Here is a 26972-nt window from a genome sequence, read left to right on the forward strand (position 1 = left end):
AAAAAAAAAAAAAAAAAAAAAAAAAAAAAAAACTTTAAGGTGCGTACACACCTCCGCAGCATCGAACTGTACAAAAGTAAAGAGATGTATGAAAAAAAAAAATAAGACAAAGACGACGACCTCGCAAGGGATCGTGAGAAATTTTTCAATGACACAAGATGACTGTATAGATACGATTAAGTCACTATTGAGCTTCGATTACCACCGGTGGATTTTTTTTTTTTTTTTTTTTTTTTTTTAGGGATACATTTAATTTAATAATTTTCCGGGGGAAAAAAATTTTTTTTTTTTTTTTTTTTTTTTTTTTAAGATCGAACGTATAATCTCCAATGACAATTGACGAATTAATAATGCATGTATCGGATGGACGGAATGAGCGAAAAGACGCTATTGGGTATTGCGCGACGACAAAGGAGAATGACTGAATCATCGAAAATAATCGTCGTGCCGAGAGGGAGAGATATTGTCCGAGGACAAGGTAGAACAGTAAAAATAGTCTCGTGGGTCCCAGAGAGTCTGAGATGCTGCAGGAGGGTGAACTAGAAGTCCTTCACGGATTCTGAAGAATAAGAGGAACTAGTGTGTACGTATGCGTATCTGTGTATATAAGCAGGTACTATGCCACAGGAAGAGCGACACTCTATATACGTGTATACACTATGGTGGATTGTGAAGGGTGTCCTCGATGGATGAATTCCTAAGGATCGGCCAACTAATCACTTCTAGACTACGGCGAGATTCATTAACTAAAAGAGAGGATGATGTCAGAGAGTGGTCGAACGAGAGGCGGTCGCATTCTTTTCGAAATTCCAAAGGTACCCCCTTTGCCCCCATCTTCCTGGACCATTCCTGCGGGAGAAGCATTTCCTGTTATTGAGGCCCCGACCAGGGCGTCCGAGCCGTTGGACCGCGCTGGGACCGTCGAGGCCCAACCATCCATACGGAATATATTACCAAGTGACCAAACAAACCAGTAAGCAAGTATAGTAACCAGGGTCATAGGTGATGAGGTCTATTCGTGATGATCACATCTTTTTAATCTTTTGGTTACCGATCGGGCCCAAACACGATGAGATCGATGAATGAACGGCTGACCGGGCGTGTTTACATAGATATAATATGTATACAAGCCCGTACTAAAAGTATTAGTTCAATGGATTGCCGAAAAGACCGACAGTGGCGCTACCGTCGTATCACCATTACCCATAAGTCCCGACAAGTATTAAAATCTAAAAAGCCATATTCTCCAAGTGTAATAGACGCGGAGTGTACATGTAATACCGATATCGTAGTTCTACGTGAACGCGATGGAATCGTCCGCTAACCTCCTTTACGCTCTAAGAATCGATTGGCGCGAGCAACGCGAGTTTCCTCGCTTGCCCGATGCCATTCGTAGGGCCGCCCGTTTATTACGAGGTCACTCGTGTGCGCGCTCCTTGCCGAGAATGCCAAGTCCAGGGTTCCCGGGAGCGAAGGCTCCCGCAGTACCTAGAGAATTACGGCTCGACGCGTATATACGCGTGTATATACCTACTGACAAGAACAGAAGATATTTCGAGACTTATTCCTAGAGGGAGAATCCGATCGGTGATAATGATTTCAGGCTAATATCGTCGATACCACCCAAGTAACAACGTAGTCTCCACCATATGCAAGGCCCCGTCTGCTTGGGATTGCTCTCTGGTATTAAAACATGGAGCGTGAATATTTCGTACGAATCAATCAAGGACTCCGCGTGGAAGGCATGGCAGATGCTAAGGGCGTCCAAGAGCAAAAACAATTCCGTGAGACAAGAGTTTTCCTAATCCGGAAACCGTTGATTTTTAGTGGTAACGTAATGGCGAAGGAGGCTTGGAATGCGAGAGAGCCACTCCCGCCTAGCATGGACTCGCAGAGGGAGCCGATCGAGAAAGAGAGAAGGAAAGTCCTAAGAGAGATAGCGTGTGACAGAGCGGCACCGTTGACGTGGGTAAGACGGAGAGGAGGTGAGGTTAGACAGACCGAGGAGTGCGTGCTGGAGTATCACCGTTTCTCTCTCTCCCTCCCTCTCTCTCCCTCTCTCACGGTCCTCCGTCCCTCGCTCTCCTTAGTGGTATAAGTTACAGAAGGAGAAGCGGCGAGCCGTCGAGAAAACAGGAGAGGGATATATCAAGGACGGCAGAGCGAGTAGGCAAGCATAAAGGCTGGCGGCAAGCGACAGGCGCCCACCACAACAACACGTACTGTAGCACTGGTAGGCACACTCTCTAGTCTCTTAACGTAAGCTCGGCGTTACTTGCGGCGCTAAAGCCACATGCGTATACGTACGTGGGCAAAGCCATAACACTGCTTAAGTATGTATATACGCGCGGTTAAAGCCCGTTCGGTATGTCATTTTATATCAGCGAAATACGTTCGGTATGCGAGCTTTTATCTGGCACTAAGGTAAAACATAACCTAACGTACAGCACGTATCCTTGTGCGTGTCGAGACTTGAATATCCACGAGAAAAAGGTATCTCGGTCGATAATGCGCACAACCGAGACGTTATTATCTAGCCGAAAATTTTAACGACTGAAACAAGATCGCAGATCCAAGTTAGACGCTGTGTTATACACCCAGCGATAAGAACCGATTTGCGTCATTGCCATTGGGTGTTTCGCGAAGCGTCGCTCTGAAGTCACTGACCATCGAAAACGCCATAGCGAGAGGCGCCGACTTCACGACGTTTGCTTATTTACGCTGGTTACGCCGCGCGATGTATCCGCTTGTAAATCATGGCCGCCAATGAGCGCTACTTTACGCGGAATTGATTGACGCCGGCAAATGTCAGAGCCTTGTTCGCCTTTGGGTCGTTTAATAACGCCTCGTGACGACTCCATAGTGGGATTGACGCGCGTCGACTTTTGATCGACGCCGAATGCCCCAGTTGGAAGTTCCGTACCCGTTGCCATTGGAGACAGCGATCAGTGGCCTTTTATATTAACGATTTTAACCTTATACCGCTATTGTCAACGTAACTGCACATTGAGACCGTCGGTGGTCCCTCGTTCCTCTCGATGACACTCTTATCTCTCGATTTTGTTTAATTGTTTCGCATCGCAAGCGACAATTTCAATGCCCCTTCGAACGTGGATAAAAATTGAAACGCCCTGAATTGTCAGACTCGAATGCGTCGCCCCACTCTATCGACAAAAGATATTGACCTCACCACTACGCGTAATGGTATTCCTGTAGTCGGCTGCGTATATCATAAGTATAAGCACAGCGAGCACACGCTCCTAGCTGCGGGCATTTATTATTTCGTCATATTAAGTTGGCACACATCTCGCGTACGTACTAGCCAGACTGATTTATCCGGGGCTCACTTGAACGTCCATGGGCCAGTCTACCTCTCTGTCTCTCTCGAGACATTTCAGTATCGCTCTTTCCCGTAAACACCGATCGCCATTACACCAAGGTACCGGACGACAGGAGGTCCCCGTAATTACACGATGAGAACGCGCCTTAAGTATTTTCAAGAGAATGGAAGCATACTACTAACAGACCGTACCAATCTCCTCCTATGTTCAGGGCAAAGGCACCGGTTTAGAATTTGATACTGGAGCGTGGAGACGAAAAGAAAAAAAAAGCCATACCAACGGAGTCAAAATTAAATGACAATTAAAGATGCCGTCTGACATGAAAGAGTGAAAATCGAATAATCATCATGATACACTCCATGGGTCAGTAGGAGTAATGTATATATATTGTAACCTGGCGTTACAGATCTAGAGGGGATACCACCTGGGAATGATCAAACATCAAATAAACAAAACTTATCAGGTCGGACAGTGGGTTCGGTGGCACAATGGTAAGTGCCCGACTTGGTAGTCCGAGAGTACCGGGTTCGAATCCCGATCAGACCTCATAATTTTTTTTTTTAATTTGTAGCTCTCTAGCGCTGCCTGGCGGCCTGTGGATAAATTAATTATAGCGTGGGCTAGCCGTGCACCTCGTTGTAATATATATATGTATAATTGTATATATACAGTGAAGAAGAACATGCCGCGCCAGAGGGACATATCGTTCTCTCGAGGTTTAATGAGAAATCAGCAATTGCCATTACTAATCGTTATCGTCCAAGACGCGACGAGGGTCATGATGAGTCAGTGGTCGCGATAAGGGAGATTGACGAATTACGGAAGGAGCCCACCGGGTTCGTTTCGTACTCTATCGAAAGGACTGGCGTCGTAACGACGAGGAGAAGGACGGTACGATAGCGGATATAGGAGGGCGAGAGAAGGATGCACGAGGGTTGGTAGTGTTGTTGAAAAATAATTGGATAGCAATGGAGTGCGAGAGAGAGAGAGAGAGAGAGAGAGAGAGAGAGAGAGAGAGAGAGAGAGATACACGGAATAAATAGTAAAAGATCTCTCGTAGCACCATGTTTGTACGTAGCTCGACCGCTGAAATGGCGATACTCATGAAAACCAAGCTATAGTTCTTAGAAACGGTATCGCCTTACAAAACGCAACGGCTCGTTCTCACGTGCGCGAGAACGTCTCGTCGAGGACTCGGCGACGATTATGATCGTTGGACTCAATCCGCCAAAAGCAGCAAATCGAGTTTGCGCGATGTCCTTCGCGAAAGAAGGATACAGAATTTTTGATTATGGAGAAATCGAGCGAGTTGACCGTTCAATTTCTCGTTCTTCGTATCTCTTATCTACTTCGTTTTAACTCTTTTTTTTTTTTTTTTTTTTTTTTTTTTTTTTTCTTACGTATGCATAATTAATGACGATCAACGATATTTATTTAAGGTTTAATTAATCAAAACTCACCTTCGGGTCTGAGCCTGTCGGCTATAAGGCAGTACGGGGGTGGCGGCGACTCTGAAACAGAAATCAATGTTTTTCAACGATTTAATAAAGAAAACATGCAATTAGTTATTGGGTCGATGAGAAACGAAAAAAAAAAAAAACTCGAAGTCTAGACGTCATAGGATAAATCGATCACGTGAAAATATATCGTTCGTGTAAAAATAGAAATGGACAATAAGTATCGTGAATGTGGGTAACGAGTGACGCGGAGACCCGACGACCATTAGGTATAGTAGGAGAGACTCCAGGACCAAAAACGGAGGTTCTATTATTGGCTCCCGGGTGAAACCGGTATGTCGTTTTTCGTCCTTTTACGTATCGGTCCCTGAATGGCTGCCGGTTAAGAGCGGCGCGCGCGCGCGAATATTGAAAACGTCAAGGTAACGTAATGCCGCTGTCGCAATTACGACGGAGGAATATAGGACGAGTTAAAAGAAAAGTGTCCCCCTGGCGACGCCGGTGGGAAGCTCTCCCAAGATCGAGCCTTTCGACGCCCTTGCGACAGGCGTCCAAGAATTCCACCGGAAAACGGGAAAACGATCATTCGTACTCGATCCCTTATCGAGAACCCAACCTCGAAATCAACGTACAGACTTAGCCTCCCCCATATACTTGTGTACACTTTTTCCAAAAATTCTCTCGATATACGAGTCTGCAGTTAAAAAAAAGCCATGCATCAACTTACTCCGTAGAACACAATACAGATACACTGTTAACAAGAGGAAGTACCATCCCGAAGATGCAAATCTATGCCGCGATACCTCCCCTTCTTATCCAAGATAAACCGATAGCCTCGTAAGGTACAGATAACAAACGATACCCAAAAATAATTATATCAGTATGAGCCATCGCGTTACGTATTCCGTCACCAGGAAGATAACTTTCTCTCGATACCCATCGATACCCTTTTCAATCGTCTGCTTAAAATCTCTAAACTCAGCGAACGTGGAGCCAAGTGTTATCTCGTTATACCAACAATTCGCACTAAGCCCGCTTAGGTTATTACTGTACTCGTAACCTTCCCAGTAAAACAATGCGTATACGTTAATCTGTCAAATAGAGATCAAGGTGAAAGAAATAAGTACAAAGTGCGTGTCGGGCATTCGTTCGTTCCGGTTTAGCGAAGCGCATAAAAGTTCGTAAAGCATCGAAGAAGGGAGGTATACCTTCTCTCTCTCTCTCTCTCTCTCTCTCTCTCTCTGTCTCCCTTGGTAGCTCACCGTTCGCCAAAGGTTACGGGTGAGGATAACACACGTTTCCCAGGCTGAGTGTCGAGAGTGACCGAGTGTATGAATGGCTAAGAGTTAAGGTATACGGCAATGGCCGTATCGTGCCTGGCTCTACGGAACGGCTGCCACGGTTGCTTGCCCGAGTGCATGCACGGTTCGTTCGGTTTGGTCAGCTCGGCTTATGCCGGCTGGCCTCGACAATTAGCTGGCGCCAGCAATGACACGCAGCGGCGCCGGGTACCACCTCTCCTGCCTCTCCTGCCTCTCCTGCCTCTCCTGCCGTTCCTGCCGGGCGAGCATCCGAGACCCGAGAATCCCTCTCTGCCCCGGCTATCCTCTACCGTGTCGGCAGCATGCTCTCTCTCTCTCTCTCTCTCTCTCTCTCTCTCCCTACTCGCCGAATGGCCAAGAGTATATCCCCCCGAACCACGTCGCTTCACCGTCTGGTCCACCACCTCCTGGCCCATCGTTCTTGCTTCACTCTGCTCGCCGGCACCCGACTCGCCCAATATACGCTTTATTTTTAGATTCATTTCCTTCTGGCCATAACTTTGATTGTGCGGCTATTGGTAAGTGCCGCTTGCTTGGCTCCTGCCTATATCCCTTATGTATATATGTGTCTAGTGGACATAGTAGATTAGGTTATGTTCTTTGGCTTTCTCGTACTATATATATATATATATATATACACAGCATATATAAGTATACACCGTAACCTGGCATTAGAATGACAATTTGCAGAATACGCGTGTACGCTTAAGAATGTTAAAGCGTATTCCCATCACGAGGACATTAATTAAGTGCTTTAACGTCGCGACGCTTCTATTTCATACGTAAAGTCGTCACCTGCTCGACTCGTATGTATATCGTCTCGCATGAACGTCCTCGTCTGTCTAGTTGCCCGGTTACCTTCCGGTCGCTTTGTACGGGGAGCGGAGGGGAGGTAGTACACGGGAACGTCGGTGAACACAGTCCCGCCGACGGCTTAAACGATTGCTGGGCCGTTACGTAAAAGCATGCTGGCGCCTCGCGGACGCTACGTCTAAGGGTCCGACCTCGTATCTTTACGCTTGGGTTGCGAGACACTTTTTCTCTATGTTCCATATAGTCCCGAACTTTCTTACCGAGATCCTTACCTACTCGAGTAACGCGTCCTTTTATTTTTAAGCTTAGCATAGCTCGTACGAACGGTAGACACGTGGACGAGCGAATTGTTGTAATACATGGGACTAAAGGAGGGAGAGAAAAGGAAAAAAATCTATTTGACTAACGAAAATTGGCTAACGTCAGGAGCGAAGGCTGTACTACGAATTTTTACAAGTTTCCTTAATCAGATCCACAAAGAAGCTGACTGTAGAGCTGCCAAGAGCGATTATCGCGTGGGCGGATGAATTTTTACAATTGCCGACATTGCGCGCCACGTAGGATAGCGTGGGTATCGTTATAACTCGCAGTGTATACGCACGTATATCTATATTCATCTAAACTTTTTTGTTTCTTCGTGGTATGCGAATATTTCGGAACTGAAGGAAATCCAGGCCGAGACTGCCAGGCCCCAGGTCAGATTCCAGCAGGTGTTGCTGCTCGGCATAGAATACTTTCAAAAGTCTAGCGGCTACCTGGGGCGAAACTAGACTCCAGGAATATCTTGAGCGATATGAGTAAGCCGATAGGTATTGTCGAGACAAGAGTTTACGACCTGGTATGAGCGTGGAATGGTTGAAGCGATCCTCGAATACCTTTAAGCTACCTTCACACGGAGGTCTATTGGCATTACTAATAGACAGAACAGTGGCATCGAACCCGAAAGAGACCTCGAATCGAGTCTGATTAATCGTCGACTAATAAAAACATCGCCGATCGACGTGGACTGCCGATTCGTTTGTTTCCGGAAAATTCTAAGCGCACGCTTCGTTCCCGTACGAAGATACGAAAAGCATAATCGCTAAGGAACGGATCGATGTCTGCGCACGATATTTATAGGTGGCTCCCAAATATTTAGTGTGCCTCGACGGCGGAAAACGCGCGGATTTCAAAATCCTATTGACAATGACGTGGCGCGACGTATTAAAAAACCAGTGAGACAATAGGTTGAGAAAAGAAAATAAACGTTGCCCTGGGCAGAGGCATGATTTTAAAATACACATATAAGACAGACCGATGCGAGCAATGTTACCGGTCTTTCAGATATATATATATATATATATATATATATATATATATATATTAACATGAAGGATATCGTTAATAAATCAAACCAGTCCAATCCTAATAACACAGGCATGAGCTAGCCAGCCGGCTACCGTGATGGCAAAGGAGGTCCGAGGTTTTCCACTGCCTGAATACTACAAACGAGTAGACCTGGTTTCTTTCGATCCTTAAGGTTCGTCTGGGTTCACCCGTGGCTGCCGGTGTATTTGCACAGACCGGTAGACGGGCTGGTAATACTTTCGGTGGTCGATAGACAATAAATTGCCGACCCCTGTTGACCCGAGTCCTTAGGCTCGTTAGTGGACAGAGCAGGTGACAATTATTGTGGCCGTTTACCCTGTCACAATAACCAAGTTAAATAACGGCCGGTTACTTCGTTAGGTAAATAATGCAGATGCGTCTTAGAACCTTGGCATTTGCGAATGCGCAATCCGTTTAGGGTTTGAAAGCACACCTAGCGGGCAGGAAGAATCTTCCTGTATTAAGTATGAATATACAGATGAATCATTCGCCGGTTCAATGCGTGCTTGGTACTTCGGAGCAGATCTAGACTACTTGAAATACCGTTCCAAGTGCCTCCCTCTTCAGTCCTGTGTAAAAGACGTGTGAATGTTTACTAGAATATCTTAGGATACTTTCTCGGGCGCGATGATATCACGTTAACCGATCCTCTCTCCATAGTAATATTCATTAGCGTGTGTATACACGGTCGCTCCTACACCTTGCAATTCGATCTGGATGGACTCGTATCGTGGCACGATCCGTCGAACCAAGCCGCCCGAGTATACGTATACGTGCACGGAGGCTTTACCAAACAAGTGAGTCGCTGTTCGCGAAAACAGCTGGAGCAGTAAAAGAGTAGCGGGGAGTCGGTCTCGCTGGAGAAGTGAAGGCGGGACACGACGAGGAGTGCCATGAGGAGGAGAGGACCCAGAGTCGGAGAGCGGAGAGAGGAGCACTGCCAAGTAGACGATAACGAAGACTGAGGAGAAAGAGAGATATGGGGGAGAGGGAAGAGAGAGTGAATAAGTGAATGAGAAAGAGAGAGAGAGAGGGGGGGGGCGGGTAGAGAGAAGGAGGAGCAACGAGAGAAGTCGATGAAAAAAACATTGAAACTTACCAGGTTTGCAGAGCCGACTCCAGTGATAGGGATTGCAGCATATGTATACAGGATCTTTAGCGGAATGACAGACGGGAAGTCTCTTAAGCTCGGAAGAGTGGGCGAGGTCCGGCCACCGCCAGATCTGGCAGGAGAGCAGGTGCGGATCGAGAAGAGGCGACGAATCCAAAGTTCGGGGACCTCGACATCGGTCTCGAACTGGTTTCGCCGGATTGCGCTCCTCCGTCGGCGAGAGACGCTGCTGCTGCTGGGTTCGCCGAGTTGGTGAGGTTGGGGATATTGGCGGCGAGGGTGGCCAATGTGTCTGCTCTTGGTGGTGTTGCTCCTGATAATAGTACTGTTCCTCGTCCTCGGGTATGAGCACGTGCCTCCTCGGCACCAGGACGCACGAGCTTAGATCGGCCCCGTAACTCTCAACGGCGGCGAGCAGCATCTCCAGCTGATTCTCCTTCAGAGACTTGAGCAGCTCCTTGCACCTCAGTAGACGATCGGGATCCTCGGCATTGTCTCTACCCTGGTAAGCCTGGTGATGAACCCTCGTGCAGGAGGTGGACGAGGAGGAGGATGCCCGTGCTCGCACTTGGCTCGTACTGTTACCGTTCGCAACGAAAAAATGATCCTCTTGAGTTTCACACTCGGTTTCATGCTCCCCGCGAACCTTGGCCTTTAGAAGACGTCTAGTGAGCACCGTCCGTTTGCTCCAGAACATGAACATGAAACAGGATTTCCCGGTTGTGCATTTGGGGGCCAGTACTGTTCAACGTAGCCGCGAAGAATATTATGCACACTCGGCACCAACGCTACTCGTGAGTTCGTGCCACGATGTAGAGCCCACAATGGGTATACCTTCTTCTTCTTCTTCTTCTTATCGCTATTGAAAAAGTCTCGACCTGGGACAGAGGAACGTGAGCTACCAATCAGATATAAACGGTATATACGTGTAACAACAATGAAAAACACAACCGACTATTCAAGAGCTAATCCACTGGCTTTTCTATCTTTTTATCATGTGTCACTCTCCCTCGTTCACTGTCTCTTTCCTCCTGCAATTTCGAGGAACGGCTATAATCGCGCTCTTTCCGCTGTACCCAGTCTGAAAATAGTGCAGCTATACGCGAGGAGCGAGGTGGACGTACTGCACGCCACTCGAAACGTAACACACGGCGACGTCCCGTTCAACTTTTTTCCGATTCTTATACTTCTCCGTTCTGAGACTGATACTCGGGATGTACCTTCAGCCAGTGCACCGATTGTTCAATGGAAACTTTGGAGAACCTTTGATATTTCAATGTGTTATTATGGCTTTAGAAGCGGCGGGTCACTTTGCTGTATGAGCAACGTCTCCAGGTCATTCACGGCGCCTATAATATGCCTGAGGTTTCACGACTTACACTGAAGTTTTTATCCTGTCGGAATTTGTAGATATCTCTTGAATAAGATTTCAAATCTTTCACGATTAACCAACTTATGTGTCCTATGCTTTATACACGCGAAACCACAAGATTTACACTCACGTACGAATGGATCACTTCGCCACCTTGAACCTTCATTTACATTTACATTGAGCGCTCTGGTCTACATAGAAGGGTATATCACACCAGCGATTAATTCGACAACGTTAAATATGAAAATTCAAGTAAAAAGGAAGTGAGAAAAAAGTAGCGATAAGAGAGAGCGCGATCTTGTTCTCTCAAGGGTAAAACTGTTTCTTCCCTCTCTTTCTTTTCTTCTCTGTCTTTATGAATATTTAAATTCCTTCCCGTTAAAAGAAAAGAGATGCAACTTCACGCGGTATGAATATAAAACATGCACGAGCAATGTTATTGTAGAGGATAGATGATTTTTGGTCAAAGATCTCCCGTGCTCGCACGCATGCCAAAAGGACGGCGTACATGGAAGTGCGTTGCTGCAGCTCCTTCGCTCTGTTCGCCGCCACCGCACCGGCACCACATAACACCACCTTCACGCCAATATTATACCGATCACTCTTTATCGGTTTACGGGCACCAATGAACATTTTTTAAATACACCAGACATACATAACCTAACACCATACGCGCAGTGTGTATCCGCGCGCGAGGATGAACACGCTATGCTTTGAACGCACTGTCACATTCTTGAAATGTAAGGCGCGTGCCAGAGAGAGCAAGAGAGCAAGGTAGGTACCGAAGAACTAAAGAAGAGTCCGAGGGCACGCACGGTATCCTCTCCTCGAGTAAAAGACGTCTCTTCTCCGTCGGCTCACTATATCAATATAAAACTATTGTAAACTCCTCGTATTAGTTGACCGCGGCTTTTATCTCACATGTGCACACACTAGTTTTATTTACCTCTATTCCGTCCTCACTATCTCTCTGGTGTTGAACGACTGGCGCGGATCAGTCGCGCGACATTGTCGACCGCGGCAGCCGCGCACCACGAATACCGAGTTATGGGGCCAACCAGGACGATTGCGGTTTCAGCCACGGCTCCGCTCGTGGCTCAGCTCGACTCGGCCAGTACGCACGAGGTCTCCGTCATGAACACATACTTGCCTCCTCCGTCGGCACCACGACCTCCACCGCCTCTCGTCTCGTCTCGTCTCGTCCCGTCCGTCTCGTCTCGGCGCGCCGATACACCGACCGCAGCATACTAAACACACAAGGGAGATTGTTAAACATGGCCGCGATCGTTCCTTAGCTCGCCGCTAGAGGCGCTTCCTTCCACTGCTCTCGCAGGTAGCCCCGCTCCTCTGTGTTCCATACGCACTGAACTTACTGACTTTACCTACTGCACGTACTTTTCAATGTATTGCTTCTTTTTATTAATCAGTACATGATTCCTGGATTATCTCTTGATTACGCATCGCCTCCTTTAGGGATTATCTAGCGCGTACGTATAGAATCGATTCAATTGCCTTCTTATTAATTTACACTTGTTACTAGCGTGACGAGTATTACTGGAAAGATCTATCGATCGATGCTATAGCCTCTGCTTTACGTTTCTCGCGAGATAGCGAACTGGTTTACTATGCGCTTGCGCATTTTACATATATACATTGAGAGTTCCAACTCAATTTCGATTTGGAGAACGGAATGCTTTCTCGTACCATTCTAACAAGACATTAGGGTTGTCTTCTCAAATTTTCTGGATGGTTAGGGACTTTATGATATCTTTCATCATACGAATTCAAAGCGAACGTAACGTATGAAGGGTTAATGCAAGGTGGACTCGTCTAAAGTTGGGGGCGGTCGCCGGCCGGCCGGCCGGTCGAGCAGACAGACGCCAGCGCCTCTCTGTGGAGCCAGCGTTCAGTGACAACGCCAGCGCCTCTGCCCCGCTAGGGGTCAACATTCCAAAGCGAATTTCAGTCACGATAACTCATAAACACCCACGTCCACTTTTAAATGACAAAGACCGAGCGGCGAGTCAAAGGGAAGCGCCGTTATTGCTGGGTTGGATGTATATATAATACTTACACGGTTAGCCGTGAACACGGCGCACCTGTGGCATTGCCAAACCTGCAACAGAAAGTTTTCACTTTTTATTATATTATTGTCGTTGCTTGGGATGTTTCAGAAAAGATTATTTTTGACTAAGAAAACATAAAATAATCGAAGGAAATACGTTTTTCTTTTTCGTTTTTATTCCAAACGCAACCGGCTTCCTTCTTTCTCTCTCGGAAAGTCGTTATGTAGATAGGACAGGAATTAGCGACTTTGCTAAAAGAATATGCGACAGGATCGTGGATCATAAAATTTCTAAATTTAGAAATCTCGTTTTGTTAATACCCAAACAAGATTTGGCAACTGAGGCGCTGTACGTCGTGTCGTTCGCGGACGATTTTATAATTAAAAATCCCCCCGAAAAAGAAATTCTCAAACTACGTAAATCCACACGAAAAATACTTCTCACACGTAAAACCCTGAACGCAACACTCATCGACAATCAGCTCTTAAGAAATTTCGAAAAGCAGGGAAGAACGTAAGCCCGTGACCTAAATCGCATCTCGTTCCAAAAATATAAAATTCTATCCTAGCTGGAATGCCTTGAAATTGTGTTTGAATAATTTTTATCAAACTTCATGTCAATTTCATCGTATAAATTCGTTCTTATTATTTACTAAATACGCTTGTTAAATAAAAAAAAGTTCCAAATAAAATAAAGTAATAAAAAAAAGAGATCGCGTTATAAGGACATAGGTTAAACCTAAAATCATTATTAAGAATGACGGAACTCGCGTAAAGCACACTTTTACAGTATTTTTTTTCTCCCTGGTAAATCTAATTCATCGCATGTCGGACAACAGACAAACTCTTCGGATCCATTCGTATCCCTCTCCGCACGTCGTCTAGACACGTTATTTCATTTTGTATTTCACTCTCAAATGACATAGAATTTAGGAAGCTATTTAGATATGTATGTATGTCTGGCGTCTGGCGCTGAGGAAGATCGCGCTGGCCAGTCAGTAATCAGCCGTCTGGCCTCCGAAGCAAGGAGTCTCTCCTCTCCATCTCTCTCACTCTCGCTTAATCACACTCGACATCTCTCACTCTCTCTTTTGCACAGCACTTCAGTCTGTCCTGCCGGTAAGGTCGGTAAAGTATTCAGGGCCGTCCACATCCACGTTCCCTACCACAATTCTATATCCCAATTAATATCCCATCAAGGTTCCTTGTTTATAACCGAAATCCATCACAGTCCTTAACGAGGTAAAAGTAAACCCATGAAATATATATTTACAACAATATTGCAAATCTTCATAAAGTAATATCATCCCAATATATCAATTCTGTATTATTTGGTTATTAAATGACTCCTAAAGTCTATAACATCAGTCGACTCGGTATCTACGCACATATATATATATATATATATATATATATACACACCAAGAAGAATACAAACATATCCCGATGCAACGGTCGACTCTAAACCCGCGATCGCCACGCTTCATTCATTCGCTGCTTTTATTTCATTCTATTTCCAAACACGAGAATTACTCGCATTCCCGCAACCATTCCGTAGCGGTTGGCGCCATTCTTGGGACATCTCGCCGAGATCGTCGACGCTCTAACGATCCTTCCTGGCGCTCAATACACGCACCAAGAGAACAGCAATGGTTCGCAAAGGGACGTAAGCCAAGTCACACGAGTCAATCGACCTATTAGACGTACCCGTACAGGATGAAAAAGTTTCGTAAACAACACGAGGGTCTTTCGTTCCACTAATAAAATAGCCCAGAGGTGTATACTAATTGTAAATGGCAAGCTGTGGGAAACCGGAAGTAGTGGATCCTGGGTAGCAACGTTTAAAATTGTCCAAGGCGCACCTGCACCACGTAATGTAGAAGACGGCCCTGGAAGTAGTGGCGTGGCCAGGACGAGGTAGGGATAGGATGATGGGACAGGTGCGGCTCGTAACTTCCTGTGTGATATCGGCGGTCGCGGGCCGGTCCTGGCGCTGGCGCCACTCGATCCGCTGATGTAGGCGCCAGCTCCCCTCTCTCGAAGTTTCCTTCCTCTCCTCTCCTTCAGCCTCTCCTCTTCTGCTTCTCTACATATACTGTAACCGCCACTACCTTCCTCGTTGGGACGCCGGTACGCGCTACACCAATGAAAACATTTCCACGGTGCCTCCTGGAGTTTCTCTCTCTCTCTCTCTGTCATTCTCTATTTTACTTAGCTATCTATATATGTACCTATGTAGGTCCGCACGCAAAACAAACAGCAAACTAACCTTTCTTGACTGGGAATAACCAAGCTTATATCGCTGAACGAGAGGCTATTTCTTTACCTAAAAAAATGCAAACTCGCATATCAGGATGTTCAGTATGTGTCGTAGATACTTGTGTACTTTATCTTACATGTGGATCCTGTCATCCCTGTCTGCTGCTAGACAAGAAGTCAATATTTTAATGGAAATTCCCCTATCGACTTTGACTGATGCTCAGCTATTCCTTCGATGCATTTTTCCTCTGTTATACCTATGGATATTGCGTAAATGTCTTTTCTCAAAGTGACATACTGAATAACTGTGACTATTATTTATAGACGGAAGATTACCGTGGCTTCAACGTGGCCTCTTACGACGAGATTAAAACTTTTCTCAGCACCCTTTAACGCTTTTTGTCGTTAAAACTTTCACGGTCAAAGGACCCCTTTGAGATCTACTTGTTGCGAATACTCGGCGAAAACTTGTTTCATTGGCTCGTCTGATGCGCATGCGCTGCGCACTGGTTCAAATATGTAGTTCGAAGAGTCGCCACGAGGGGAGTGACGGACGTGGAAAATAGGATAATGGGAAATTGGAAAGAAAAGCTTAAGAGCCTTTAGGCATATTTTTAAAGGAACTTTGGTGCTTCAATTATAACCAGTCGTTTTGGCGACTTAAATACACATTGCCGAATCATGATTGCTTTAAACATTGGCAAATACTTGAGTTACTTCGTGACTAGCGGTACGATGTGTAAAACAGAACGTTTAACGTGTTGCGATGGATATGAGTAAATACGATTATTTATACCATGTACAATTGAAGTATGTTAAATAGACTGTATAACGTGACTATTTAGTGATCAGATAAAAATTATATGAATTTGCAAATGTAGAGAGAACAGTGCTGGTATTGTTATACGCTTCTCCCATAAAAAAGCATATGATCTTAACAGGACTATATGGATACACTATTGCACTGTCACCATAATCCTTTGTCAAAACTGTCAAGCGCCAGACATCTAAATTAAGTAATGTTAAAAGTGTGAAACGCACAGTATTGCTGCAATTATTCACCTGTGATACAGACTTTTTCTCACTATGATTTTCATTGACAATTCACAACAAACAATTATTCTGACAGTACACCAACACTTTCACCATGTCGACCTAGCACAGTCCCCCTATGAAACATATTTAACACTACAGTAAACAATTGACAATAGACCAAGCGAATAACATACGTTAAAACAAAATAAAACTCATGAAAAAGAGTTTATAACAATATACCTAAGATTTTCCAAAGTGGTGAGAATAACGTTTTAGATACACGGTAACGACTAGATCCAAGCATGAGACTCGGTGGAATGAAAGGTTTTCAGAATCGTACGAGAGTAGAAAGAATCGCAAAGAACCCGATGTCGGCTCGGGTACTGGCCGCGTGGGAGCGCGCGCCCCTATTTGTAAGGGTGGCCGCGGCGCGAATCGCGGCGACAACCGGCGCGCCAGGTCGTGGCGACGCGGATCTTGACGCCATTTATTGTATCTATGCTCCGGTGTGTTGCCACACCACATCACAGCGCCACAGTGGCTGCATCAGTGTGAGATGGCACCACGACGTCGTCGTCGTCGTCGACGACGTCGGCACGACGACGACGACGGCGTCGCTACTGGCGTCGGTAGTAGTGGCGGCGGCAAACCCAAGTGCAGACGAAAACCTCGGGCAGCCATGCTAAAGCAGGGGGGAGGCCAGAAACATCCCTCCTGTTGGCCCCCTACAAATACCCGCACAGACGTAGGGAAGTCTCCGACTGGTCGCGCAAATATTTTTAACAAGCACCCTACCCAAACTGCCAAACTCCCTGTATTCAACCCAATCCCACCCTAACTCCCCAAAGACCCGGGTGCCAAACTCGCAAATTCTCTCAGCAATACTCGGCAGCATTTCCTATAGACAAAGACTCTTGTTCATCTATATCTATATATCTACAGAAGCGCTTCGTTATTGTCATCGCACTTTCGCCCAACTTCCAACCACGATTTTCTACTTGGACTTATAGTCATTTCCCGTAGTTAAGGGGTGTCTTATGGTATTGAAACATCCCCTGGTAGCCATTTGGCGGAATTTCCTTGGATCCCGATCGTGTGCTCACATCCGTGTCTTCCCGAAAGATTTTACTCTGATGTAATACGAGCGAGAATGACTCCGCAACGCTCGACTGATGACTTGGAGGCGCGACTTGGTGATGCTTGACAATTGATTCCAGGAACAGATACGCGCAACGTCGCACCGGAGTTTCGATCCTCGTAGAAATGATGTTTGTTACGCGACCTTCTCCGGTCGTGTAGCTGACGGGCAGAGAGCGTCATCGGCCAAGGCGTGATCCTTGATTTGATTCCTGGGCTGGCACGTTAATCGATCATACAGCGTCAGAAAGTGACTTCATAACGCTTACCCAGTGTCACGCTAATTACCCGCATTGTCTACTCATTGTTAGTCATCTCGCAAGTCGTGTTTAAGACTGGGACGTCTGACGCGTTTATCATCCGATGTTTGTAACTGGTAACAATGAGACGTCAGAATCACCTTGGTGCACGGCTATTTCTCATAATAAATTTTTTTTAACACTCGGACAAAACGTCTGCAACAATAATTCTCAGTATCACTAGCATTCTAAATAGGCAGTCTCGTGCAGAAAATTTTCTCGAACCAGGGTACCAACCATCGGCTCCAGAGTCGAGGATTATTTTCGTCAAGTGCGCGCCGAGTTATAGAGTCTTCTCGAGGCCACGTGATGTCTACCTAGAGTCAAGGATCCAGTACCACTAGGAACTCATCAACCCCTCTGAGTAGTTAATGACTAAAACCTAGAGTGAAAGGGAGAAGTGAATCGAGAGAGATGAAGGATGGTAAAAAAACTTTTATCCACGATGGGGCGTAAAGTGAAAGAAGAAATGGGTGGCCAGGGTGAGGGTAGAGTGGTAGGGTGTCGGGTCATCGATATATTCGTAACGATGTAAGCGTAGCCAGTCGGTCCGTGCACGAGGGGTAGTCTAAGTCCGTTCTACTCTATCTTGTTGTTTATCAAGTTCCCCTCACGTAACAAGCATCAAAACACTTGGCGCCCCTCGCTGGAGCCGTCGTCCGCGCCCGAGGCGATGTGTGGTGCAGGATGAAGAGACAAGGAGGGTGTGTAGGCTAGTCCAGGACAAGGAGATACGTAGAGGAGCATGAGACAGAGGGACTAAGAGAGCAGAGAGATAGAGACAGAGATAGAGAGACTATCGGTGTTACTTGAAAACAGTGGGATGGAGCTACTCCATTGAACGTGTTGGTCAGGACCGTCGAGTGTAGGAAAGAGAGAAGGACGGTGTACATGGTGCCATAGGAGAGCGCCAGGACAGGGCGCCCTCCTGCTTGGCGTCCGACGAACGCCACCTCCTACCCCCAAACGGTGCCAGCAGAAGAAGTATTCTTGCATTGGTCGTCGTCGCTTTGGTTGGCGTCGAAGTGAGCGGCGCTCGGTCGGATCGGCGCCTGCCTGCCTGCCTGCCTGCCCCTTCGTCCGTTTGTCCGTCGTCCGTCGGTTCGTCCGTCGTTTCGTCCGTCGACGGCGACGACGGGGCTCTGCCGGCTGTCGCCGACGCCATCCGACGCCACCGCGAGCAACCCATCCTCCCCTATTCATACACTCATCCTCTGCATGTCTCTTTTCCCTTCCACCTCATACCTACGTTATCATATTATTCGACCCTGCTCAAATCCCATGTCGAATGCGCTGCACTTATTTATATCTATCTACATAGCTACTAGCTATCTGCGTTCTATATAGAACCTTCTAGAAGTTTCTCGACAAAACCGACCCGCGGTACCGTCCTTCCCATAGAAATCCGGGAGACGGGTTCCGAGGTTCATGAAGATAGGTATACGAAGGGCTGTCACCCCAGAGATCGCCGTCCTTCGTTTCTTTGCCAGCTACCCTGGGGGAAAAGAACGTTACTGTTCATTTTGGTATTCCGGAGCTAAGCGCGCGAGCTTTTCTTCCTACGACGGAATGGCGACGCCATAATCGGCCGGAAAAATCACATCGGTCGTCGTCCTCGGTTTACACTCTGCCACGATGAAGATCGACGATGCTGGTTTAGGGATAAGAGACCCGGACTGGACGATTTCTAAGGATGGTTTTTATTTGGCGAGTCATCAGCGGAGTCTACTTCCCTTTTTCATCAGAATACGTAACCTGAAAATGTATCAGTATATATATGTATATATGCACACGTAAATTCAACATTCGATACATCCTGCGTCTCGAAAGGAAGAAATCTTATGGCCATATAAATGATGTACCGCAAAGAAATGAGCATAATAAGTGAGTCAAGTGCGTCTAATCAAAGAGGGTAGATGGGTAATGCATCTATACAGGCCCCTCCAGATGGCTATAATGCTTATCACTCAACGTTATAGGAGCAAAGGTCAATAATTTTCATTTGATTTGCGATATCATCGCTGTACTAGTCAGTACTCTCACTGCGATCGGTGACCGGTATCGTCAGAGAACCACGAAGAGGATGGCCCTAGAGCGGTAAACACCATACGTTTGGATGAAGAGTAAGGAGCGTCTCGGAGCCCTTGCCAAATATTCGAAAAGGCAGCCCTCGGGCTGCCGAAGCGGTCTCGTCAGAAACCTTCGTCGGGTCTCGCTGCCGGCTCCGCGTCTCCTAACCCAAACCATTATCCGTATACTCCGATTATAGAGCAACAGGACCGACAGACAGTCGCTTCGGCGGACAGACGAACCGACAGGGGCTAGACCCCCTGGCACCCCAGAGCTCACCCTCTGATCTCTTGCCATCCTCGACTACGCAAACAAACTCCTGCACAGACTAACGTAAACTAACAATCCTCATCCTTTACTCTGTCTCTTTCTAACGCACACAACTCATCTAGCTATCATCTGTATCTTCTCTTATCCCGTCCTGCTCCACTTTGTCTCCTGGTTTCCGCGTACTCTCATCTTACGGAGAGGATGTCTATACCGACTATGGCTATGAATTTAAGAGGAATCTTATTGGGACGAGCTAATTCCATGGGGAAAGTGCATTCTAGACAATCGTCTTATACATTCTGTCCACCAATAGAAGACCTTCTTATTTATGTAGGATTATCTCGTTAACTTCTTCTGGTCTCTTCTTTTATTTACCTTGACTTCGCAGAGCCAGGGATAATTTTACTTCGAGTGAAACAATACGGACATATGTCGAGACGTCGTCTGGATTACGTTATCATGCCGAAGAGAGGTTCTTCTACGTTCTTTCATGTATACCTATATTCTCGTGGGTCTCCTTCAGAGACTGATTAGAAAAAGGATCAATTGAGTTATGCGTGGGAACATTAGAGTCTAGGTATTTTTACCTCTGGTACACGTCGACTACAGCATACTGAAATTTTTTTATTCCACCCTTATGTTTACAGGAGACTTATCTCTACGTACAATATCTGTTACCAATAAAGAAGTCATTTTCTGAAAAAGATATATGTATGTATTTAACGTTTAGTAAGAATGATCATAATTACATATGACTTTATTTGAATTGACTCAGTGGATAACACAACTAAATACAATTAATGTGAGGTAAAATCGCATGGGTACCTTGAAGCTTATCGATAAAGCAGATTGTACTAGTAAAAGAGAGTTTTGTAATATCGACATAAAGGTGCCTTTTACGATGGCAATTCAAGGCGCCACGGCATGAGATAACCTGCTCCCTGTGTAAAGACAACAAAGACGAACGAGTACTGACTTTCGCACTTACATTCAATTTTTAAAATCCATTAATCACCCTTACGCAATGGGTCACATAACTATAAATAATGATAAGATTAGCGCATTATGCCATTTTGTTCCTATATGTTGGAGAGCAGTTATGAAAGCGTACATAACAGCCCACTCTTAACAGAATGATAATAGACAGTCCACAAACCGTTCCAGTTTAGTGCCTAAAGTCGTGAGCTAGGAGGCCGAACACTCTTCGCCATTAAAAGGAACAAATACATACGTATAGTGTAGGCCATTTTCTGTGTCACGGTCCGTGTGGTCCTGCGTTCCTTTAAGTTAAAACTATCCATCTGTACCGTAACGTTCCGTGCCGTTCCAAGACCGAAATGGGCGCTGCTTCAAACGCAACATACTTAGGCCTAGATCTCAGCACTCAGCAGGTAAACAATTACACCGCCTCCCCATTGATATCTACATTTTGTTAAACAAAGAGAACATGCTGTTAGAAGCCATGCCACGAGTATGTGATTTACGACTGTCAGATATCAAGGCCTGTTTTTCTAGGTTACGGAGTAAGGCTTATCTCGAGTACAAGTTCGCGATTCAAGTAGGCACAGTCTGTATTCAATCTCTTCGTCTACTCGATTATTCATAATATAAATTCACTTAATCAGAATTCTTCCTTCTCGGACGTGCTTGTGATAACAATTATTTAGATACACAGTGATTTTAAAATACGTATCGCTCATCGTTCCGACACACCGTGGCATTCCTTTGATCAACCATGATGATTCTTACAGGTGTGCTATTGCTGCTATAGCCAATATGCATTACGCATGCGCGTATAAAAGCGCGGGTAATCTGAATCCTCGAAGGAGCCAATATGATGGCAATAAATACAAATGGACACTGTATGAAATGGCTGAAGAGCCATGCTCGGACCCTCCTCGAAATAGAGGAAATATTTATGTGGCCATTTCTCGGTCGTGACTCCCCGTTATATTCGACAGACACTCGCTCGCGAGCTTTACGCCTATTACCAATTCGGAGAGTCGATAGTTTTCCGGAGTGAAATATGAATGTCCATTGGCCGCTTCTAATGCTAACGTTAAAATAAATTCATACACGCTAAAGCACTTGGAATTTCGTTAGAGCATACCCTGTGAAACTTTTGTCTCAAGTTGAAGATTTTGTTAAGAGATTCATTTCTCTCTCAAATTACGCATTTAAAATAGATAACCAGAGGACTTAAAATATCCACCGTATGTGCATCATTAGATTTTTATCGCCATGTAAATTATCAATGACAGATATGCTTTTACTGGGAAGACATTTTTATTTCTTTATTAAATATAAATTGACAGCAATCTTTGCTTAACTCTACCACTGAAATTCTATCAGGAGATACTTCACGACGTACCAGACCCGGGTCACTATATTATCACTTACTGATAACACGCAATACCAGAAATATGCTGATGACTTACGACAGTGTGATAATCGCGATATACTCTTCTTATTAAATAATTATATCAACTATGAAGAATAAGGAGCGTTTATATGAATCTTCCATCGATTAATTTCAATATTCCATACGTCGTTTATCCGCTTCTAATATAAATTTATCGAAGAGTCTTTTCTGATCCATAAATATCGGTTCGTCATCGATGTTCGCGATTATCCCCAGCAGTAAAATCCTCACGAGTCAGGCGTTGCTTTTATTTTATATAATAATAGCAATTTGTAGTGTTCGACAGAAACAAATTATTTTTACTTTACAACCAACGGTTTTACATAAATACCGAGCAGTTGACTCATTCGTATTACAGTACCACTACACTTACTGTTATTATGTATTTTTAATTATTTTTTCTTTCTTTCTCTTGTTAACAACAGAATTTAGGGTTTATCAATTTATCCATGTACTCAGACTATCTTGAAATAACAAGAATAAACATCCAATATACTTTCATGTGAAATCGTGGAAGCACGTAATCGTCTGATTTATAATGGCTTACAATACGTTCTGTATGTAATCTCCGGTGAATTGTCTATTCTATTTTGGCGTAGATTGGTTGTTAACAAGAAACAAATTTATGCCGACAATAAATTTCAAAGTATCTCTGTTTCAGCGAAAGTGTATTTCTCATAGGGGAATCTGGATTATAATGTAAAAATATCTACATTTCTCGATGAGATAAATAGTGAGCGATGAGCATCCATAGGACATAATTGTTTTTCATTAGGATAATAGGAATAAAATCATTATTTTTTATGAATACTATATTTTCCTTCTTTTATATTTACCTTCCTCATTCTTTTATCTCTTTACAGTTAAAGGCTGTAGTGGTCGACGACGAACTCAAGGTTCTTCACGAAACCAGCGTGCAATTTGATAATGATCTACCAGAGTTCAGGTAAAATTTCACTAAAATGTTTTGCTGAAGAATTTATTATTTGTGAAATCATTTTCTTTCGCCTGGTTTATGCCTTTTATATTATATATCGCATTTTTATTTCTTATTAATTTCATGTAGGATACAGTAATTTATCAGTGATTATCGTATCTTCTTGTTAACTGATTAACGCAACCTGAATTTATCTTGATCGCCGATTGGTTAAATTTGATCAACGATCAATCAAGATCCTTTGCGCACGATCTGCTTTGGCAATCGCTCATCTATTCCGGGCATGAAACTATTTTCGTGTGTTCTTGGAAAACACTCGGAGAATAATGAGAAGCATTTGATTTTGACTATTTTTTTTTTCTTTCTCTCGTCTCTCTTTCAGGACTTACGGGGGTGTCATACAAAGGAAGGCAGAACCTCACGTAGCCGTGTCTCCGACCCTGATGTGGGTCAAAGCCCTGGACATGATCCTTGATAAATTGCGGGTCTGTGGCGTGGATTTCAGTAAAGTGGCTGCTATTTCTGGCAGCGCTCAGGTAAATACGGAATGTAAACAGTCTATTACTTTCCTGAAGTTTCTCAAGTTTCTCCTGGTAACCGCCAATCGAAAATAGATGGAACTCAGTTCGGAGAACTATTCCGTCTAAGAATACTTTTCAGTTTCAATTGATTATTTTCAATTGTAATTAATGTAGCAACATGGTACCGTCTATTGGGGTAAGGGTAGCCGACATCAACTGCAAAATTTGGATCCAAATAAATTTCTCCACGAACAACTGGCTATGTCTTTCTCAGTAGCACATTCGCCGGTATGGATGGATTCCAGTACAAGTGAGCAATGCAGACGCCTCGAAGATGGCGTCGGTGGTCCTCTGGTGAGAATTAATTACTTTCGCGTATAAAGTTTTACCTCTGAAAATAATCTGTGGTTTTTGCATACTTAACTAGAAGAGAGTGATGTAACATTTTCCTTCTAGAAATTGGCCGAAATAACAGGATCTCGGGCCTACGAGAGATTCTCAGGAGCACAGATAGCAAAAATAGCGCAGAAGAAGCCGGAAGCCTATGCCATCACCGAGGTATATATCCATAAAAGTGAAAAACGTTTTGAGTTCTCCTTAAATAATTTAATACAATCTCCTCCATTCCTCGAAAGTTTTATGGCTTCCGCAACGATATAAACTGTTATTGTATATTTCTATGATTTTACCTGGGAATGATATCTTTCAGAGAATATCTCTGATCAGTAGCTTCGCAGCATCCCTTTTCCTAGGTGACTTTGCACCTATAGATTGGTCCGATGGATCAGGAATGAATTTACTTAATATCAGAACAAAAGACTGGCATCAAAAAGCATTGGAGGTATTTAATTACAAGTTTTAATAACAGAAATGATAACCATAACTCTTGTATTAATTAAACTTATTCTTTTGTCAATACAGGCTTGCGCTCCAGATCTCAGAGACAGACTTGGTACACCTACTTCCTCGTATAGTAATCTTGGTCCTCTTTCATCCTATTTCGTTGAAAGATTTGGATTTGATGAAAAGTGTAGAGTAATAGCATTTACTGGAGATAATTCTGGCTCGTTGGTGGGTACGTGTTAGAGTACTTACATTAGATATTAGAAATGATTTCAGATAAGCATTGATATACATGAACATCCATATATCCATGTGAATGAATATCCTTAAATAAATAATGCAGATACAGATTTCATTACGTAGGTATGAGATTAAAGGAAGGTGACGTCGCCTGCAGTCTTGGCACTAGCGACACTCTGTTCCTTTGGCTTAACGAACCGAAAACTGTGGTGGAAGGTCACGTTCTGTGTAATCCTATAGACGATGAGGCTTACATGGGATTACTCTGGTAAAACAGATTACCATATTCTTTACATACAATCTTTTGATCTGTATGAACATTGTTTTTCGACGTTACAGCTTCAAGAATGGTTCCCTGACGAGGGAGAGAATCAGAGACACAGCAGCACAGGGTTCTTGGCAAATTTTTGAAGAATTGCTCGACAGTACTCCTAGAGGAAATTTTGGAAATCTTGCACTTTATTACGACGCTCAGGAAATTATTCCCTTCCTGATTGGTGACCATAGATTTAATAAAGCTAACGATGAGATCAGTCGGTACAGTTCAAAGGAAGTTGAAGTGCGTGCGCTTATAGAAGGTCAGTTTATAGCTAAAAGAGCTCATGCTGAAGATTTTGGATTTATCATAGGTAATCATTTACTTTTTATTATATATTTTTTTTTATGATTATGTATACTAATTAATTGCTCGATTAATAGGACCTCATACTCGCATATTTGCTACCGGTGGTGCATCTACGAACAAAGCAATTCTTCAGGTGCTCGCTGATGTATTCAATTCTCCAGTTTATGTCTCGGTAAGATTCTGTTCTAGCAAATATGCTAAAGATGATGAACATTTAATATTTAGCAAAGAGATGATTTCCGCGTGACTTTTAGGAAGTAGCGAACTCCGCAATGATGGGAGGAGCGTATCAGGCGAAGCACGGTCTATTACGCGATAAATATAGTTTTGACGAAATAACAAAGAGTCTGCCAGAGCCAACACTCGCGTGTCAACCATACGATGATGCTGACTCCGTAAGTTGAAAAGCTTAAGTGAATTTTCTCAGAAGGCTCCTTCTCATGCACGATCTGCCCCTCTTGTTAGTTACAATACAAGTGGTGACCTTGATGGAATATTTCAGATATACAAGCCAATGGTTTTACGATACAGGAAGATCGTCGAGGAACTCTTAGCTAAGTCATAAGACGATAATTACTCATAACTTGTGATGATGAAGACAACGAAACATTCCATTTTGGGCTAGTGAATCGTTTACATACGCCATTTCTGTACGATGAGATTATAGAAAGACGAAAGAGACAGAAAAAGTTTCTTTATACTTAATATCGAGCTTCTTACATTGAGCAGGGCCAATGAATATAAATACCAAAAAAAAACCTAATGCTTTTATGTACAACGTTGTAAAAAATAATTAGATATTATACTAGATTCTCTTTCACTCGTCCTATCTTTGTAGATAGAGGATCACAGCATTTTTCACCCGAAATATGTTTTATGGTATGTACATCACAAACATGTCAACATTCAGAGCGAGTCCGTATTAATGAATTTTTATAATAATCTACTGATAAGAGATTTGTGCAATTCGTATTATATATGACTTTTTAAACTTTTTGCTTTCTTACTGTTTTCTGAAAGAGTACGCTTTAGTATTTTTTATTTTTGTTTAGAGCTATACATGAAACCATGTCATAGCTTTAGATGAGTGGCAACCAAACGAATAATTTATATCGCGATATCCTATTGATCAATTTGCGCACAAATATTATCAGGATTCAATAAAAAAATAATAGTACCTTGCTTTTACTAAACTTTATTACATATTGTGTGTTTATAGTTCACGCAGAACACCACTTAAGCGTTTTACGGAAGTACTGATAAAAATTAGTGCAATGTTTTTTTTTCTACAATTTACTATTATTTAATTAGTTAATATTCATTGGCATAATTATGTATATGTCAATCACAAAAGGCAGCTGGTACCATAGATCTAAGAGATTTTATAAAGATCGTTATGACTTATTACAAAATAATATATATTAATTGAAATAAAAAAAAACCAAGGGTCATTTACACTGTTAAT

The 26972-nt window shown here is 43.9% G+C and overlaps 2 protein-coding genes across 5 annotated transcripts in view; one reads left to right on the top strand and one right to left on the bottom strand.

The window, feature by feature from the left end:
• The window catches only part of LOC107265272 (mothers against decapentaplegic homolog 6), a 40718-nt gene extending 19445 nt beyond the window's left edge, over positions 1–21273 (bottom strand). The window contains exons 1-5 of one of the 2 annotated variants that reach the window (XM_025082603.1): positions 21151–21273; positions 12859–12900; positions 11731–12031; positions 9401–10290; positions 4802–4852 (exon numbers count right to left, since the gene is read on the bottom strand). In XM_025082603.1, coding sequence (XP_024938371.1) covers positions 4802–4852; positions 9401–10115 — 766 coding nt within the window. In that variant the 5' untranslated portion in view covers positions 10116–10290; positions 11731–12031; positions 12859–12900; positions 21151–21273. Of the gene's footprint in view, positions 1–4801; positions 4853–9400; positions 12032–12179; positions 12339–12858; positions 12901–21150 lie in introns of those variants that run through there. The other variant, XM_015734558.2, reaches the window with a different exon arrangement.
• LOC107265408 (xylulose kinase) lies at positions 21178–26971 on the top strand. 3 transcript variants are annotated; one of them, XR_003059053.1, is made up of 12 exons: positions 21178–21310; positions 23205–23287; positions 23661–23814; positions 23974–24153; positions 24256–24357; positions 24509–24640; positions 24721–24874; positions 25006–25150; positions 25222–25441; positions 25582–25679; positions 25762–25902; positions 26010–26971. XR_003059053.1 is itself a non-coding variant. In XM_015734840.2 (12 exons), exons 1-12 carry the CDS (start codon positions 21257–21259, stop codon positions 26070–26072), a joined length of 1596 nt encoding a protein of 531 aa, XP_015590326.1. In that variant the 5' UTR covers positions 21178–21256; the 3' UTR covers positions 26073–26971. The 3 variants fall into 3 exon arrangements, 2 of the variants coding, with proteins under 2 accessions (XP_015590326.1, XP_024938369.1); XM_015734840.2 differs by having other exon boundaries at positions 25222–25511; XM_025082601.1 differs by having other exon boundaries at positions 21257–21310; positions 25222–25511; positions 25973–26971.
• Position 26972: the final 1 nt, after the last annotated feature.

Source organism: Cephus cinctus, unplaced genomic scaffold (assembly GCF_000341935.2).
Source record: "Cephus cinctus unplaced genomic scaffold, Ccin1 Ccin1_scaffold0215, whole genome shotgun sequence".
Taxonomy (NCBI): Eukaryota; Metazoa; Arthropoda; class Insecta; order Hymenoptera; family Cephidae; genus Cephus; species Cephus cinctus.